At 41.1% G+C, this 19,335-nt stretch overlaps 2 protein-coding genes across 2 annotated transcripts in view; both read right to left on the bottom strand.

The window, feature by feature from the left end:
• Positions 1 to 18,438, bottom strand: part of LOC140923548 (uncharacterized) — a 31,429-nt gene extending 12,991 nt beyond the window's left edge. Inside the window, exons 1-15 of the mRNA XM_073373622.1 lie at positions 18,338 to 18,438; positions 16,919 to 17,324; positions 15,192 to 15,586; positions 14,363 to 14,491; positions 13,457 to 13,880; positions 12,831 to 13,234; positions 12,163 to 12,291; positions 11,782 to 11,955; positions 11,215 to 11,353; positions 10,224 to 10,273; positions 7,694 to 7,876; positions 5,765 to 6,016; positions 3,553 to 3,747; positions 947 to 1,132; positions 149 to 340 (exon numbers count right to left, since the gene is read on the bottom strand). Coding sequence (XP_073229723.1) covers positions 149 to 340; positions 947 to 1,132; positions 3,553 to 3,747; positions 5,765 to 6,016; positions 7,694 to 7,876; positions 10,224 to 10,273; positions 11,215 to 11,353; positions 11,782 to 11,955; positions 12,163 to 12,291; positions 12,831 to 13,234; positions 13,457 to 13,880; positions 14,363 to 14,491; positions 15,192 to 15,586; positions 16,919 to 17,324; positions 18,338 to 18,425 — 3,346 coding nt within the window. The 5' untranslated portion in view covers positions 18,426 to 18,438. The remainder of the gene's footprint in view (positions 1 to 148; positions 341 to 946; positions 1,133 to 3,552; positions 3,748 to 5,764; positions 6,017 to 7,693; positions 7,877 to 10,223; positions 10,274 to 11,214; positions 11,354 to 11,781; positions 11,956 to 12,162; positions 12,292 to 12,830; positions 13,235 to 13,456; positions 13,881 to 14,362; positions 14,492 to 15,191; positions 15,587 to 16,918; positions 17,325 to 18,337) is intronic.
• LOC140922233 (sushi repeat-containing protein SRPX2-like) lies at positions 7,006 to 7,536 on the bottom strand (the record flags this gene model as incomplete). The annotated part of the gene is made up of 2 exons (XM_073372215.1): positions 7,006 to 7,205; positions 7,281 to 7,536. Coding segments are annotated over 2 exons (456 nt in total), but the record flags the coding sequence as incomplete, so codon positions are not given.
• Positions 18,439 to 19,335: the final 897 nt, after the last annotated feature.

Below are 19,335 nucleotides of genomic sequence, written 5' to 3'. Positions count from 1 at the left end.
CGTATTATGAAATAACAAGTAATCTCTAATCACAAGAACCTCCAAATGGCTCGGGTCGTATCATAGTTTTATTCTGCCCCTGTCTAGTAACATACAAGAGACATCATGATTAAGAGGGGTGCAAAAAATACGCATGTAGATGATTAACCTCTACAAAGAGTGTCGTTCTTTCCAGACCATTTTCCATCACCACCACACGCCCTCGCAGAAGTTCCCTCAAGAACGTAACCCGCTGTTACACAAGAGAAGCTGCAGGTCTGAGCATAGGTGCTTCTTGTTAAACAGGAGCGTGGAGACACGGCACCATTGGTAGGTGGAGTGAGTGCACTACAGTTTATAACTACGAAAAAGGTAGAGAACAATAGTTGAATTTTATTTTGATCGACAACATCAACAACTTGTTTTCAAATAGACGGTGACAGCTAAAGCTACAACCTGGGGCCGTGCAATAGCATAAAATCAGAAATAGTAAAACAATGAAATTGTTAATATACTTAAATAAATAATCATAATATATAGTGTATAGCGCCCTGGTATTTACTCGACGAGAGAAAAAATGAAACGAGTGTTTTTTTCAACAGGCTTGGATCAGAAAAGTGCGGTCAGGAATTGCATTAACGCGCTACTAATTCATTTTAACATGGTCAAATGCTTCCAAGAGCGGCGACCTGATCAATCTTATATTATTTTTGACGCGTGGCAAAAAAAAAAGAAACTTTCAACTCTAGGACTATTCTGAAAAATCTAATAGTTAGTAAAATTTAAAATGATGGCCATCCTTCTGTTCTATAACACCACAATGGACTATATAAAGATATCGCGCAGAACAACGGAACCAAAAACTGTCAATGATAATTTATGATGTCATTTAATCTATGGTACCAGGATGTTTTTTTATCCCCTCATTTTGTACAAAAAAGGCGTTCTACGGACAATCTCTCCTCACCTTGGCAAGAGGATGTGGTTCCGCTCCAAGTCTTATTTTCCAAACACTGACGCCTTGTTGAACCGGTCAGGTTGTAGCCAACATTACAAGAGAAACTGCAAATCGTACCGTAACGCTCTGATAGAGGATCACGACAACCTGTCTTGACTCCATTAGCTGGAATAGGTGGCGAGGGGCATCGAATAACTAACAAGATAAATAAACGATTTTTTTTAAAATAACTGATGACAACGATGCCGATGACGATGATAATAAGGAGTTTAAGGAAAGACGTTTTTGAGCGACGCACGTCAACCGGAAGTGAGGCCTTCTAACTTTCCTTTCTCTTAAAAAGACGATTTACCCGAGGGTTTTAACCAAAGCACTGCCCAATGATGCAAAAAGTCCACTTTCGGTCAACGTCCATCGCTCAAAAACGCTGTTGCTTAAGCTCCCTAAAAACGAACACCGCCACCAAATGAAGATGTATAATTCATCACTTTGACTCTAAAGATAACTTCCACGCAAGGTGTCGAAATAAATGTCATTTACTGCCAACAAACAGTCCCATTCAGGACTAAAATCACTCGGAGTATAAGCATAAATAAGCTAATTGTGATAACAATCAAAATGATTATGACAATGATATTCATAAATAGCGATCATGATTATGTTAAAGAGAGGACCACCATGAGAATGACAATGACAAAGATAAAGTAAATGACAACACCAACAAAATACAGCTTACCCAGTGGCGGATCCGGGGGGGAGCCGTCCCCCTTATTTTCTTTCAGACCGGGCCCCCTTATCTCAGGGTCTGCATGACCCCTCCCCCCCCCCCCGCCCCCCCCCCCCCCCCCATCAAGGTCTGGATCCGCCATTGCAGCTTTCCCTACCTTGACACATAGGGACAGGGTTGTCCCATGCTCCCGGAGGTCTCTCTCTTGGGGCATCGCACGTGACTGAAGATGAGCCATTCAAGCGATATCCAACAGCACAGGAAAAGCTGCACTTTGAGCCGTAATGGTAGCTACAGTTGTTCATGCGCAGTGGACCCGTAGGATCTACTGCCATTGGTGTACACGTGATCACTGAATAATAATAATAAATAACAATGATAAGTAAATTCACCAAATTCAATGTTGTTCACCACAAGTTTTAAGGAAGCAAAAAGGACAATCACAAAGCTAAGTGTATCAATTGAATTTTCACATCGACTCTTTTCGTGAAAATAAGTTTAGATTCTTTAATTTCTTACCGGACAAATACAGTATACTAAAATGTGGTGAAGGGAAACACCTTAAATGTAGCCAAGCAAAGCGAAGAATTCACATCATGTGACCCTGTGCTCTGATTCGCTACATCCTGAGGCTTCCCTAAGTCACCGACTTCACGTGTCACTTAGAATCACATGACCAATAACATTAATAATTTTTTCTAATCCTAAATCTTGGCTAATAGTAGTATTAACCATAACAACTGTTTAAGAAAATTTTTAACATTTCATTACCTATGACTGTCACCGTAAAGACACAAGTAGCCTTGTTTCCTGATTGGTCCACAGCAGTGGATCTGATCTCGTGTGTTCCTTGGCTAAACCACTGAGGAGATTGGTAATTTGACGTCACTCTAGGCTTGACCCCTGAATTGTCAGTAGCAACCGGCTCGGTCCAGTTGACTAATGCAGAAAACGAGTCTCGTCTGGCGTACGCTAATAGAGGCCCAGAAGGACATGTTACACCGAAAGACGGTGCGAGAATGTCTGAAAAACAAACAAAAAAAACAAACAAACGAACGAACGAACAGCTTAGTGAAACATCGAGGACTCTCTTTCGCACTTATTTATCTCAAGGACCTTAAAATGTGCAAAAGGTATGTATCACCTACGGCCAGATCAAGCCCCAGTTGCTAAAAAGATGGATAGCGCTATCCATCGGATAAATCTCTCTCCAGTGGAGAAGTATTGGGGAGGCCAATTGCACTAATCACTGGATAGAGATTTATCCTGTGGATATTACTATCCACCTTTTGAACAACTGGGTTCTGCTTGATATAAAACAAGGAAGTCATTCTACCTGAGCAATTAATGCTGTTCCCACTCCAGAGTCCAGAAGCCAAGCATGTTCTTGTCACGTTTCCTGTTAAGCTTGAGTAGCCAGTTTGGCAGGTGAACGAACACTTTGATCCATAGGTTCTTACACAGGGAATGGTTAATAGCACAGATTTTGGCGGAGAATCCAACACAGGGCAGTTGATAACTAGAGAAGCAAAAATGAAATAATCCTAAACTCAGTAAGATTTCTGCAAGACTTGAGTGCGACCGCATACCGTGTATGCGTGTATGGATATTACATTGAGTGTCTCATGCAATATCCAAAAGTCTCGAAAACACTGCCAGGTAACCAATTAACGACAAACAAACATTGCATAAATTGACTTTAATGCGCGTAGCTTGTCACCTTTTTTCATTTATCGCTTTTTAGACCAGCGATTTCAAAGTTTTAACTTCTAAAGGAGACTGGGCACCGTGAGCACTTTTCCGCGTTTGAGTAAGACATCAAACACCCTTCCTGTGTTTAAAACTTAAAAGTTGTTGGCTTGAAAATAAAGGAATAAGTAAAACAAACCTTCACAGAAAGGCATGGGATGGTTCCAGAATGCTGGGGGCCTGTTGCCAGGGGCAACACACGTTAGCGCCGATGAGCCATTCAAACGGTGGCCAACCGCACAGGAGAAGTTACACTTTGATCCAAAATGATTCCCACAGCTGTTCATGCGCAATGGACTTCCAGAATCTACCGTAATTGTCGTGCAGTTGATAACTGAAAGAAAATAAAAGAACAGACTACTATTCTAAGGAATTACCTCCATGAACTATAAAATGGTTCAGGTGTCTTTCGTAAGGATCTAAATGGCTGCATCCTTCTCAGGCACTCCGTTCTTCGCAGAGAAGCAAGCGCGAAAAGCAAGTGACTGGTGACGAAGCGCATCGCCCGTTTTCTCCGTCCCGCCTTCCTTTGCACGCAAATTTTCATTAAGAGAAAGACGTCTGGGAATGAGGAACGAGGCAGGCTAAATGGCATAAGGTACGTGACACCAACACGATAATTTGTTATACCTGTCACAACAACTGTAAATGTGCAAGTAGCCTTGTTTCCTGATTGGTCCATTGCATTATATATGATCATGTGAGCTCCTTCACCAAACCTTTGAGGTGAATGATAATTTGTCGTCACTTTAGGTGACAGCCCCGAGTTGTCCGTAGCAACCGGCTCGGTCCAGTTCACTACGGCTGAAAACTTATCCCATTCTGCATATGCTATCACAGGGCCAGTAGGACATGAAGAACCAAACGATGGAGGCTCAACATCTGAGATACAAACGCATTTTCAAGTTATTAAAGTACTTATTGCCCAGACTAGTAACTAAGTAATAGAGTTACCATGCGATGAACTCCAACTGAGAGGAGAGGCCGGCCAAAAACCGCCTGGCGGAGAACGGTGAAGAGCTGGAGAAAACAGGTTTAACATGGGGCGAAGCGCAGGCTAAAGCTTAGGACAAGATTGAGTGGGGACGTATTATTGCGGCGTTATGGTCCGGACGGGATAAAACAAATTTGAGTGAGTGAGTGAGTGAGTGAGTTACCGTAACCAACACCTTCTCAAGGAAAGAAGCTTCAGATTTAGCGTGGATTCCTTTCCAACATACGCGTGGTGTTTAGTCATCGAGTTTGCCATTTGAATTTTTTTTATTGTTTTTTAATAAGCTTATAAGCAGCAAATAATGCTACCAGGCAAATTTGACGGCTAGAGAAGTATGATGCAAATGAATCCACCCTTAGCTCTAAGATTGTCGATGATATACGATCATTTGAAATTCACAGATTTCTTTGCTTTAGACAACGAAAATTATTGGTTTACTAAAAACTGGTTCAAAATGTTCTACCTATTTTCCCGCCTAGTTGAAGGATAAATGATAGAACAAGTAATGTTTAAAATCAAGATATCCACGTAACTGTTGTGTTTTTATAAATATCAACGGAAGCTTCATAAGGTGGTTTATATTTTTTACCTGTACAGTTAATAGCATTTTCACTCCATTCTCCAGATGCCAAACAGGTTCTTGTGACATTCCCAGTTAAGCTTGAATACCCACTTTGGCAAGAAAAGGAACAGTTTGACCCGTAAGTTGTGGCGCAGGGAATGGTCGACAGTAGGGCGTTGGGTGGAATAACCAACGTGAGGCACTTTATAACTGTAAAAAATAGAAAAAAGAGGTAAGAAGGTTAAATTTAATCTAATAGACGAGTGATTATGAAATGACTGAAAACCAAACCACAACAAGGACGTCTTTTACTCATTAAAGTAACACACGATCAATTTAGGTTTTCGGGAACTGACCACCTATCCCTCCCCTTAGTCAGCATTAACACTTGCTTCTCTACTTCTTTTACTTAGGGCAAAATGTTGGCTTAGGGGCGGGGTAGGTGGACAGTTCCCGGAAACCTAAATTGATCCAAACCCACTTTGACAGACAGGTGTAGAATTGTCCCAGAATCCTGGAGGTCTGTTACCAGGGGCAACACATGTTAACGTCGATGAACCGTTCAAACGATGACCGATCGCACAGGAGAAATTACACTTCGATCCAAAATTATTTCCACAGTTGCTCACGCGCAAAGGATTTCCAAGATCTACAGTCAGCGTGGTGCAGTTAATAACTATAAAAAATAATGATAATAAACACCAGTGATAAGTTTTTGTTGTCGTTACTTCGCACAAACATCCTAATTGGGATAACGCATGTCATAAAATACGTCTCCAGAGACTTTTTCGTTACCTATGACTTTAATTGTAAATGTACAGGTAGCATTGTTTCCTGATTGGTCCAAAGCTGTGTATGTGATCAAGTGAGTTCCTTGGCTGAACCTTCGAGGTGGATAGTAATTTGACGTCACTGTAGGTACCTCCCCTGAGTTGTCAGTGGCACCTGGGACGGTCCAGTTCACTAAAGCTGAGAACCTTTCTCTTTCAGCGTATGCTACAAGCGGCCCAGTAGAACATGAAGAACCAAATGATGGCGGCTCAACATCTGAAATCCATATAATAGTCATATAATAAATTCTAGTTTTAAAAGAGATTTGGCTGGTGCGTCCAACTGTGTTATTAGCAGCTGGGGAGTTATTTGTTCCCCTATGGTGCTACTTTAGATTGAGGTTAGGGAATTAACAATTCCAACACGAGGTGCAGGCGAGTGGGGTTATAAAAAAATGTTCGTTTATTGCACCTTATGGACAGTAATGTTTTATTATTTTTATTTTCTATTTTTTAGCTGTGGATTTTAGTCATAGACTCCTTTATATTAAACTTATTGTTTTGTTATATCGTTATTGTATTAGTGTTAAGTAATTTTGTAATTCAGTAGGCGGACCCTTGCGACTGAACTAAATATTCTCAACAAAGATTGCTATTATTATTTTTATTATTATATTATTATTATTATTATTATTGTTTTTTTATGTTTAGGATAATAGTGGTAAATGTACTACCTGTACATTTGATGTTGCTACCACTCCATTTTCCTGACGATAAACATGTTCTTGTAACATTTCCGATTAGACTTGCATATCCAGGTTGGCAGGAATATGAGCAGTTTGACCTGTAACTTCGCTTGCAGGGGACGGTCAGCAAAATCCCTTTAGCTGGAGTGATCAGCTGAGAACAGTTGATTACTAGAAAAATAGCAATTGAGAACTAATAAATAGCCTGAGATAACAGCCGACATTTTGCGACGCTATCACTGGTTTCCCCGCCAAATGACGTTTAAGGAACGAGCGCAAAAATTCCATACTGATGACGCGTCACCACCCAGATCTGGGTAGTGCTTGTGATTGGTTGACTCAAATTTCCCAACCGGCACGACCAATCAGAAACACTACCCAGATCTGGGTAGTGCTTCTGATTGGATGAAGCAATTTTCTGCCCTTGTTCCTCAGACGTTATTTCGCGGGGAAACCAGAGGTGGGTCGCGAAATTAAGTGTAACTTTCAATCTAACAAAGAACGACTAGTCCTGTCGAAACTAACCTTGACATACAGGCAGAGGGTTGTCCCAGAATGCTGGCGGTCGATTACCATAGGCGAGGCATGTTAATGTTGATGAGCCACTCAACTGATGACCAATATCACAGGAGAAGTTACATCTTGATCCGTAATGATTACCACAGCTGCCCATGCGCAAAGGCCCGTTAGGATTTACTGACAGCAATGTACAATTGATGACTAGAACATAAAGAAGCAGGGAAGCAATTAATGATTTACTGCATTATTTTGTTTCCTTGGCTGATACATTCTTACCTAATACTTGAACTGTAAAGTTACAAGTAGCTTTATTTCCAGATTGGTCCACGGCAGTATATGTGATCACGTGAGTTCCTTGGTTGAACCTTTCAGGTGACCGATAATTTGACATCATTAAGGGAGAAACTCCTGAACTATCAGCGGCAACTGGCTCGGTCCAGTCCACCAACGCTGAGAATTTATCTCGTTCGGCGTAGAATATCAACGGGCTTGAAGGACATGTTGAGCCAAATGACGGCGGATCTATATCTGAAATATATTAACAGCTATTCATCAAAGAAATTACAATTTAACTAGATGTCTCCCTATGGTAGCTTTTGTCTATCAGCAAAACCCCAAAATAACTAGTTTGCCACTACAGGCAACTTTGGTCATAAAATAAGAAGCAAATTTTATGTGAGATTAGTTACCTGTACATCTTACATCGCTACCACTCCAATTGCCTGACGACAGACATGTTCTTGTAACATTTCCAGTTAAACTGGTATATCCAGTTTGACAGGAAAATGAGCAGTTTGACCCGTACGTACTGGTGCAGGGAACGGTCAGCAGAACAGCTTTAGGTGGGGTGGTCAATCGAGGACAGTTGATGACTGAAAATGAAAATTTTGCGGTTTATTTAAGACATCAAGCTCATGGTAATTTTTATCCGTACCAAGGCCAGGCTATAGTCGTTCTAAAAACTTACTTTGACATATAGGCATCGGGCTGTCCCAGAATCCCGGAGGCCGGTTACCAATGGTAACGCATGTTAATGTTGATGAGCCATTTAACCGATGGCCAATACCACAGGAGAAGTTACATGTTGATCCAAAATGATTACCACAGCTGCTCATGCGCAAAGGACCTCCTGGAGTTACACTGAGCGACGTGCAGTTGATAACTGGAAAACATAACGTAAATGTTTCCAAATTAGCAACAAGGGTCTTTGGTCTGATGCCAAGAGTTGGGGAGCATGTATTTCGAAACTGCTACCTTTCTTTTCTCCCTTACAAGGTTTTGATGTTTTTAAAAGTTTTAAAGTGGTGGTGACTATTTGGTACCTAAAACGTGAACTGTGAAGTTGCAAACAGCCTTGTTCCCTGATTGGTCCAAAGCTGTGTATATGATCACGTGTAATCCTTGACTGAACCTTGTTGGCGACTGGTAATTTGACGTCACTGTTGGAGAAACTCCTGAGCTGTCGGCGGCAACTGGGTCGGTCCAGTTCACTAAGGCTGAAAATTTCTCTCGTTCCGCAAAGGCTATCATTGGGCTTGAGGGACATGTTGAGCCAAAAGATGGCGGATCAACATCTGCAACAGATAATCAGCTTTTGATTACAGGTAAAAATTTGAAATTATCCCACAAAGAGAGTTTTTTTTATCTGGGAAGGGCTATTCAACACAGACAACTAAGTTAATCATTCTAAGTAGCCTTCCGCAGAGGTTAACGAAGGGCTTTGTTATAAGGAGGAACGCGAGACGAAACCCTAGAAACATGCGCGTGGGAGGGTACATTGCAAGTTACACTGGTCATGAAATTGAAAACCCATTTCATGTGAGATTATTTACCTGTACATCTGATATCGCTACCACTCCAATTGCCCGACGACAGACATGTTCTTGTAACATTTCCAGTTAAACTGGTATAGCCAGTTTGGCAGGAATATGAGCAGTTTGACCCGTATGTACTGGTGCAGGAAACGGTCAGCGGTACGGCTTTAGGTGGGGTGGTCAATTTAGGACAGTTGATAACTGAAAATGAAAAATATGCGGTTCAAAAAAAATCATCAAGGTCGTGTACTTTTCATCCGTTACAAGGCCACGTTATTGCCGTTTTATAAACTTACTTTGACATACAGGCATAGGGCTGTCCCAGAATCCCGGAGGCCTGTTACCAGGGGTAACGCATGTCAGTGTTGATGAACCATTTAACTGATGACCAATATCACAGGAGAAGTTGCATCTTGATCCGTAATGGTTACCACAGCTGCTCATGCGCAAAGGACCTTTTGGATTTACGGTGAGTGATGAACAATTTATAACTAGAACATAAGGGAAAGGAATGATAAGTAACATAACCTGATGCATTACACAATTACCAGCAGAACATTATCCATGTATTATCAGAAGAACCCCGTACAGTTAACAAAAAACTGCATATGATAAGGGTTTACTGTGATTGGAAACTCCGGTCCTGGAGCCAGTTATTTTAATAATTGCTTTTATCTATGATTATTTCGCAGTAGAAAGAAAGCAGTATTTTCTCTCATTTCTTGTGTCGTAACTTCACTCAAACACCGCTTTGTGTGACTCTGAATTTTTACGTTCATGATTTGCGGCGTTTCGTTCCCTTCTTTCTGGCAGCTGATGCCTAAAAAATACAGAACCCTTTGCAAGTGAGGTCAGTCGAAACGTGACGATTGTGATTAAAATTGTTACCTAACACTTGAACTGTAAAGCTACAAGTAGCCTTATTTCCTGATCGGTCCACAGCTGTGTATGTGATCACGTGAGTTCCTTGACTGAACCTTGTTGGCGACTGGTAATTTGACGTCACTGTCGGTGAAACTCCCGTGCTGTCAGTGGCAACTGGCTCGGTCCAGGTCACCAAGGCTGAAAATTTCTCTCGTTCTGCATACGTAATCAGCGAGCTTGAAGGACATGTTGAGCCAAAAGATGGCGGATCAACATCTGAAACAGAAAATCAGCTTCTGATTACAGGTAAAAATTTGAAATTATCCCGCAAAGAGAGTTGCGGGATAATCTGTTATCTGGGAAGGGCTACTCAACACAAAGACTAAGTTAATCATTCTAAGCAGCCTCCCTTAGAGGTTAACTAATAGCTTTGTTATAAGGGGGAACGCTAGACGAACCCTAGAAACGTGTGCTTGAAAGGGTACATTGAAAGTTACACTGGTCATGAAATTGAAAACGCATTTCATGTGAGAATAGTTACCTGTACATCTGATATCGCTACCACTCCAATTGCCTGACGACAGACATGTTCTTGTAACATTCCCAGTTAAACTGGTATATCCAGTTTGACAGGAATATGAGCAGTTTGACCCGTACGCACTGGTACAGGGAACGGTCAGCAGTACAGCTTTAGGTGGGGTGGTCAATTGAGGACAGTTGATAACTGAAAATGAAAAATATGCGGTTAAAAAAAAATCATCAAGCTCGTGTAATTTTCATCCGTTACAAGGCCACGTTATTGTCGTTCTATAAACTTACTTTGACATACAGGCATGGGGTTGTCCCAGAATCCCGGAGGCCGGTTACCAGAGGTAACGCATGTCAGTGTTGATGAACCATTTAACTGATGACCAATATCACAGGAAAAGATACATCTTGATCCGTAATGGTTACCACAGCTGCTCATGCGCAAAGGACCTTTTGGATTTACCGAGAGCGAGGTACAGTTTATAACTACAACATAATAGAAAGGAATGATGAGATACGTAACCTGATGCAGTACAGAATTAAACCCTTAAAGTACTATGTTGTTTAGTACATGTTACAAAAATAGTTCAACAATAGAGCGGTTTTTTTACATTTTGAAATTATCTTTATTCCGGCAACTAGGGTAATTTGGGCGTTTGATTACCTTTACAGATGATTTCATTTCCACTCCATTGCCCAGATGCTAAACAGGTTCGCGTGACATTTCCATTTGAACTGGTGTATCCGGTTTGACAGGAATATGTGCATCTTGACCCATACGTCCTTTTACAGGAAGGAGTCAGCAGAACAGCTTTTATTGGTGTGACGACTGCTGGACAGGTAACAGCTAGTAGATCAAGGCAAAAACATTTCATTCGGGTATAGTTCAGTATATGCTAGTATATTTAAATCTTCCTATTTTTAAAAAAGTGGATTTGTTTATACTTCATGAAAGATGGAACTATTGAAAGACTGTCACGGCTAAGTTTCCAGTTTGGAGACACGTTCTTCGTGCAGAACCAAATCCGTTAAATCCTGGATGGCAGGAAAACTGACAGATCGTGTTGTAAGGTTCTCCTCCTATCCTCGAGCAGCCCCGACGAGCCCCTTTTGCTGGTGAAGGTAACGCTGGACACGTGACAACTGCAGAAAAATAGTGCCTATTTAGTTAGTAGAGACCGTGTACTTCTGTGGCTACGTCCCAAACTGACGTCCTTTACATAATTTCCATGGAAGTTTTCTAGCGTATAGTTATCAAGCCAATAATGGTATTTTTAAACTTGAGTAGCCAGAGATACAGGAATACGCACAGATATACTAGCAAAAATGATTGCCTTTTTTTCAAGCCTTTCATCGGAAAAAAGAAAGGACTAGAAAAAATACTCTCTTCTTGGAAAGTTTAAGACTTACAATGTCACAAGGAGGGTTCCTGGACAAAATTGAATATGTAAAAGTTATCAAGGCAGTGCGTTGCAAACGAAGGTTTCATTAACTTAACTACTAGACACTTTTCTACTGCAACTGGACTATAAAATCGTTAGTACTCTCTTTCAATCACTCAGGCAACTTACTGGTGCATTGTGTTTGTAGTCCAGTCCATGTTCCACCATTTCTGCACGTTCGTATACTTGACCCACTCAGTATGTACCCCCTGTCACATGATATCTGACAACTTTGCCCCGGAACATTAGAACAAGACCCTAAACGGCCATGGCTAGGTGCGGAGAGCTGGGGACAGCGGCTTGCTACGATATAAAGGAAAACAAGAGCATGTGCCTTAGGGAAGCTGATACTCAAAATGACATCACATTTTAGTCTTCAATATCGTTTACTGGGGTTTTCGATTATGGACTTTTTAAGACTAAGGAAGTCACTGAAGGGTGAAATCATATATTTGCCCCAAAAAAAGAGAAGAAAGAAAAACAAGATTACTATTGGAGACATCCACCCACCTCCTTGGCATATGAACGAGTCACCAGGCTTTAGCTGCACTCCTTCGGGGCAGAAACACCGATGGCCACTAGGATTTGGAAGACAAATGTGACTGCATCCTCCGTTGAAACGAGAACAGCTGGTAGTCCCTGAAGTGTAATATAAGGTGACCTCATAAACTAATGGGAATTAAATTTGAACACTAATTCATCTCCTTCTACTTCTACTATTCACAATATTTGATGTTTGTGTCGACTCACCCGCCTGTTATCACTATTTTCCTAAGTTGTAACGGTTCCGAAGGCCTTGCTAATATGCTGTTACACAGAAAAGGAGGCCTACGGTTCATTGTTCACGTTTACTTTCCCTACAATGGAAGGAGCCCGAGGGGAGTGTCTTGTGATCATATATGTGAATTTCCATAGGATAATACATTCCACTTACCCCAGGGGAGTGTCTTGTGATCATATATGTGAATTTCCATAGGATAATACATTCCACTTACCCCAGGGGGGTGTCTTGTAAACATGTATGTGAATTTCCATAGGGTAATACATCCCACTTACCCGAGGGGAGTGTCTTGTGATCATGTGTGTGAATTTCCATAGGATAATACATCCCACTTACCCCAGGGGAGTGTCTTGTAATCATGTATGTGAATTTCCATAGGGTAATACATCCCACTTACCCGAGGGGAGTGTCTTGTGATCATGTATGTGAATTTCCATAGGATAATACATCCCGTAGACCAGTACACTGCTAACGGATGACGTCATGTTGTACTTGTGAACATTTTCAGTCAGCCAGTCTGACCAGAACAGTGTATCCTCAAATAAGGCGAGTCCAAAAGGATGATAACGGGCGCTATGGCTTGACAAATTTATTATCAGCTTGCGGTTATTTCCTTGAAGATCTACTCTTTCAATCTTATCAAGTCTTGCGTCACACCAGTACAGAAGCCTCTTTTTGAAATCCAAAGCCAGTGAGTTCACCCATATCAAACCTGAACTAACAAGAGTCGTTCTAGATGAGCCGTCCATGTTAGCTCGCTCGATTTTGGGATATGTTCCCCAGTCGCTCCAGTACATCTTTCTATAGGACAGCAAAAGATAAAAAATTCAAACATTATTTTACTGGTTATAGTCGATTTCTTTGCTGTTGGCTCAAACCGATGGGTCCTAAAAACACCAGACTTCCTTACAAGCTTCAAGTGCTTTCTAACAAAACTGGAACATCTTTTAAACATGTTTTTATTGACGAAAATATACCTTTAAGTTTTCCTTTAGATGTATTCTCTATTTTTTATCTTGTTACCTAGCATTTATGTCAAGTATCACAGCTCTAGGATTGTCCAAACCAGATGTAATGAGGCTAAATCTGTATGATCCATCCAATCGTGACACTTCAATCTTACTGGTTCGATAATCAGTCCAGTATACATTCCTCCCAATCCAGTCAACTGCTATTCCATCAGGATTTTCCACATTACGCTCCGCTATTACTTCAAGATCGGACCCGTTGGGATACGATCTAACGATCTGCTTTAACGTAACGTCAGTCCAGTAAACCTTTCCTTTAATGGGATCCAAATCAACTGCAACTGGTCTGGATATGTTGGTTTTGATCCCCAGAGGAGAGCAAGGAGTCTCTGGAACAGCCAGAGGAACTTTGTAAATTCGTGCACTGCTCCCTTCAGCGAAAAGCAGGAACTTGTCAGAGCTCAAGCTCTTGAAAGTATCTAAGAGAAACAAAGAAATGAAATTGAATTCATTATTTTTCAAATCACTGGCATGGCTTTGTCGCATTTAGTGTTCTAAATTTTGAAAATAGCCGAGGATAGAAGAAGTCATGGGAAAGCTCCCACAAAACCACGCTTGCCATATATAAAAGACTGGAGGACAAGGTTTAGAAGGGAATTAATGGAGATTTTTTCAGAGGGAACCCAAAAGATCATATTCAGAAAAGGAGGAAAATAAATTTTTCACGGATCCACCCCACCCACCCTCCTCTTGTTTCAAGATATAGAAGTAGTATTACAAAGAAGATTTCCTTTCCTTAAAAGAAACCTGACATCCAGGTATTTTCTTAGATTCAAGGGGAGGAGCAATACTCCAATAGCGCCCGGCTCGTACTTTTTTCGTATACCTATGATCCAAGTATACGACATATGCTTATTACTGCCCTTCCGTCCGCCCCCACCTTTACTTCACTGAATCTCACCATAATCACAGGTTTTTCCATCAGACTTGAGTGCAATGCCTGTTGGGCATGCGCATCGGTAACTTCCACTAGGCTTTAGAAGACACAAATCGCTACATAAACCATTGTTAACAGCACACGGGTGAGAAGCTGGTGAAGTAAAAATAAGCACTATATTAAGACACGTTAAAAATACTAAAAATGTTGGATTGAGGTGTCAGCCGAGTAAGAGGACACACAGTTACGTCTTGAGCAGGTGATTTGCGAAGTGCCGATCTCTCCACATCGCAATGTAGTTCCAAACTCCCAGCTCAGGACGATGCCACCTTCGTTACTGATAAACTACCTACATACCCCTCCCCCAATCCAACATTTTGCCCTAACAGAGAAGTTAGGGTTAACACTAGGTAGGGGTAGGGGTAGGTGGAAAGTTACTTTTACACCACCAGATCGAGGTCGCTAGCTCGTTCGTCGGGATTGGCGATTATGAACTAGGCTCATCGGAAAATAATAAAAAACAAAAACAGGCAACATCACATTGGCTGTTCCTAGCTCAGATGATCGGATCATTTGGTGGTGACTTAACCATGCCTTCTTCATGGGTGCGAATGGCTTATAAACACTAGTAATAAGTTGTATGGGGCTGGGTGTCAAAATAATGACACCTTTTTTCTGGCAAACAAACAAAATCTGAAGAATTTGTGTTTTTAAAGGATGATACCCGTGCTGATACACGATCATTTTGCCTGCTATTAGAATATGTAAGAAAAGAGTCTCTCTCCAAGGGTTGACGAAAAAGTATGCATTGATTACTTTTTTTGTACTAGACACTGAAACAGGTGCAAGATACCTGAAATTTTAACAGAAGAATCATACAAGTGAATGTCCATTGGCTTTCTAAGTCCTGCGATGATTACATTCGTGTTTCCACTGCTTAAATCGTACCGCGAAATGCTCCTGTGTATCCAGTCAGTCCAGTATAACACGCCCTTGTAAACAGTCAGGCCAAATGGGAAAATGTTGGCTGAAGATGACATAATAACTCTTCTATTACCACCGTTCAGGTTAGAAACCTCGATTTTGTCCAGTTTAGCATCCGCCCAATACAGGAGGTTTGTTGTTTGATCAATAGTCAATCCATTTGGCCAACGAAGACTTCCTGTTACAATGGTTCGTCTTGATGAGCCATCCATAGCAGCGTTCTCTATTTTTGGATTTGATCCCCAGTCTGTCCAATACATCATTCTGTTTAACGAAAATCAGTAACTCTAGGTTTTTAAGATAGGTGTTATTTATCGACAGATACTTAAGGAAATCCGAGGAACCTTGCCAAAAGAAAGCAACACGTGTCACAATTATTGCTTGATCCGACATTTTCGTTTAATTAAGGCCGTGGGGGACACCAATCAATTTCTAATTCATAAGGCAAAATTTTGCTTGTGCTACATCTTTTAAAACGCTTATATCTCGGCTGTTTTAGAGGCGATTTAGATACAAGTTTACAGAGACATTGTGAAATGATGGAAGCTTAGGAGTGTTATTTTTTATTTGGTAGATCGCCCTTTACAGCGATTCTTAAAGCCACAGTTGTACCAGTTGTACCAAATTGGGAAATCGTGATTTTGTGTCCAAGTTTGCCGGGAAAGAATAGAAAACAGCACTCTTTGATTTTATTAATAAATGATCGGTCAAAACCTCCATTGTGTTTTGTTTTGAGCAGATTTTGCAATTTAAAGTTTGCCAGCAAGGTTTAATCGTTTGAATGAGCAAAATCTGTCATCCCTGAAATTAACGCCTTATATCTTTTTGTGAAAGCGCTCATTTAGACTGATTCCGCTCAATACATATCACACTACAGTCTACCAAGTTTACCCCTCTGCAGTGCCAGTTCGCGAAGTTTTGTATCTGCGCTGAATTCTTGGACACAAAATTGTCGGAAAAGTCCGCCAATTTTGAGACTCCCGAAGGTGTCCCGACTAAAGCACGAGTTCCAAGCAAGATATGGAATTATGGTAATTATGGTTAATTACATTCTACTCGTTTTAAATTTTGTTCATTAGCTGTAATGTTTTCAAGGATTTTGAGGTAAAAAAAAACCTACAAAGAGTCACTGAAACAAGGTTTGATTCAGAACCCGTTTGTTACTTTTGAATAAAGTCTGCCTGCCGCACGTGCACGTGAACACTTTAAATAAATGCATAACAATGAGCCCGAGGTGTCCCCCGCAACAGGAGACGATTCGCAACGACGATTTTTAGCGCAATGCAGCGTGGCAACATTGCTGCGACATTGCTTTTAATGGTTACAACATTGTTCCAACATTCTAACGCTGTGTTGCGCTAAAAATCGTCGTTGCGAATCGTCACCTGTAACATCACCTTTAAAGACGGAATATGGAGTTAAAGCTCGGTAATAAGTCTCCATCAGAATTTTATCAAACCTAGGCCGCCTCGGGTATCACGCGGCCTGGGCCCCCCGCTCTAGCCACTCAACTACTGAGAGACCCTAGGCCACTCAGAGTATCATTCGGCCAAATTGTATAAATTGTAAATTGTATATTATATACCCTTTACTCACCCATTTCTTTCATCGAGTACTATGGCTCTCGGTTCGTCAAGTCCATTCTTAATGAGCACTTTTCTTTTCGTTCCATCAAGACGAGCTACTTCAATACGATTAGTTCCTGTGTCTGTCCAGTAGATATTCCGACCCACATAGTCAATAGCTAAGCCGTCGGGTACTTTAACATTGCAGTCAACCAAAAATTTCATCCAAGTCGCATTGGAAAAAGCGCTAAGGATACGACCTTTTGCAACATCAGTCCAATATACGCGGTCCTCTACAGGGTCGTAGTCCACAGCAATTGGGCGTTGATTTCCAAGATGACGGAACAAGCGTTTGGCAACGAGACTACTTGCATCCAAAGAAATGGTATATGTGGCCTTGGCATCAGCATCGGTGAAAAGGAGGAACTTTTTAGCTTCTGCAATTTATTCAAACAAAGTTGGTTATTCAATTATAGCGTGTAATTAATATAAGTGGACCTAATTTTAAGGGGATGTAATGGATGTAATAATGATCGCCTTTTTCTAGTCTAGTATTAGAAATATGGTCTTTCACCGTATATTTCTCGGAAAAAAGGCGATCATTATTACATCCAAACACGGCACAAGGATTTTTTTCCCATTAAAATCTTATTCTAAGAAAACTTTAAGAAAAAATGTCCCGAAAAGCCCTCGAAAATACAAACGAAATGTGCTCATGCCCCATGGGCATCCTATAATACTCCTTCAATCTAATTAACTCAACAATGCCGCCGTATCGGTAAAAAGGTCTATTCTTATTTAAATGTATGTAAAACGCAGTCTTTTAAGGCTATGTTTACACTATACCGGATACCTTTTGCGCCCGCACGAAAACCTAAGCCGATAAGGCTTCTGTTTAAACATAGGAACGTTGATTTCGGCGCAATTAATGTAACGGAGCGAAGCTGCGCCGCGCCGATCTCGAAAATTGGAGCGTCACATATCGGCCAGGTTCTGTGCCATACTTTGGTGCATTTTGAAAGGCTAGGAATTCGGGCCGTAGCGGAAGCGCTTAAGCAGGCGCGAGGACTGGAATTCACTGAGACGGAAGTAAACATTCAGGACTAAAAGGGCTGAGAGTTCACCAAACCCTCTCAGAAAACCGCTCCGGTACGATGTTCGATACCAAATTTTAGCAGCCCCTTGTTGGTTTTCTGGTCAATGAAGGATCTCGCGGTTATGCTTGTTCTCCTACAAACTGCCGAGAAAAGGAAGCATTCAATGACAGCACCCTCGCACTCGGTCTTACGGGCCTCTGTTTTGGCCTAAAAGTAACGCAAAGCTTTGGTCCCCTCCGACCTAGATACGCCAATGAACGTCCTTAAGGTAGCAGCCCTTAACCTGGGCTATGGGACTCTCTTTAAGGTCAAGAACCAAATGATACGTCCAAGCATGAAATGGGGACTTTTACCTGCCAAAATGTTCGCTGTTTTCTCCTGAATCACTGTCAACAGACAGAGTGCAAACGTCCATTTCAGTAGTCTCTTGAAGGCAACCATTTTTAAAAGAAATATTCACTATTCAAAAAGGAAAAGGAAGCAATGAGATAAGTAACTGAAAATGAGGAATTCACTACATAATTAAACTAACTAAAAAGATCTAAGCTGGGTGCTAGTTTATGCGAAGAACGAAAAGAAGTATTTCTTAGGTAACTGTCAAGAAGCATCGCAATAAATGGCGTTAAGTTATGGAATCAATACTGTCTTTGTATGGAAACCTGCCCGGCTCGTGCTATCCGTACAGGAATCACTATTAATACCCGCACTTTTTATGCAAACGTTTTATCTTCTTCCCGTAAAAAACCCAGCAAAGAAAAAAGGTTTAGACAAGGGGTCATGCAGAATTAAAGGGAGCACTTAGTGTCTGATTCCTTACTGAGGATCGCTGTGATACTCTTCAGTTTGAGACTAGCGGAAAATTTGGGAATGCGGATCTGCTAACATAACCTTCCTGTTCCTTTTCGATCATGACCTCAAAACTGAGGGTGAAAGGAAAGTTTGGAAAGAGACTTACCGGGCGATTCAATCAGTCCGCGTTATGGTCAGACCTTTGCGTTTGCATCAATTTCTGCAGTCAAGTACAATGCTAAGAAGAGAACTAGAGCACGGCTTATTTTGACGAGTTATAACATATAGCATTAACTGAATATTGGTATGTAAAGAATTCATATCCTCCAATAATATCCTAAGTCAGCAATATTCAATTGCGTAACATTTCATTTATCTGGTTAATGCAAAATAAACATTGAATCATAGGGCATGATTTTAGTCACAAATCCTGCTACAGCTAATAAAGTTACACGTTTTACGCTGAAAGGTTCATTCACTCTTCTCGCCAGACGATTGTTCAAACCTCGATCCTGCATTTAAGTTCGACTTCAGTGGTTATCTGTTTGGCATTTCAGAAAAC

The sequence above is a fragment of the Porites lutea genome, chromosome 13, assembly GCF_958299795.1.
Source record: "Porites lutea chromosome 13, jaPorLute2.1, whole genome shotgun sequence".
NCBI classification, from domain to species: Eukaryota; Metazoa; Cnidaria; class Anthozoa; order Scleractinia; family Poritidae; genus Porites; species Porites lutea.
This window is presented reverse-complemented; position numbering and strand designations above follow the sequence as displayed.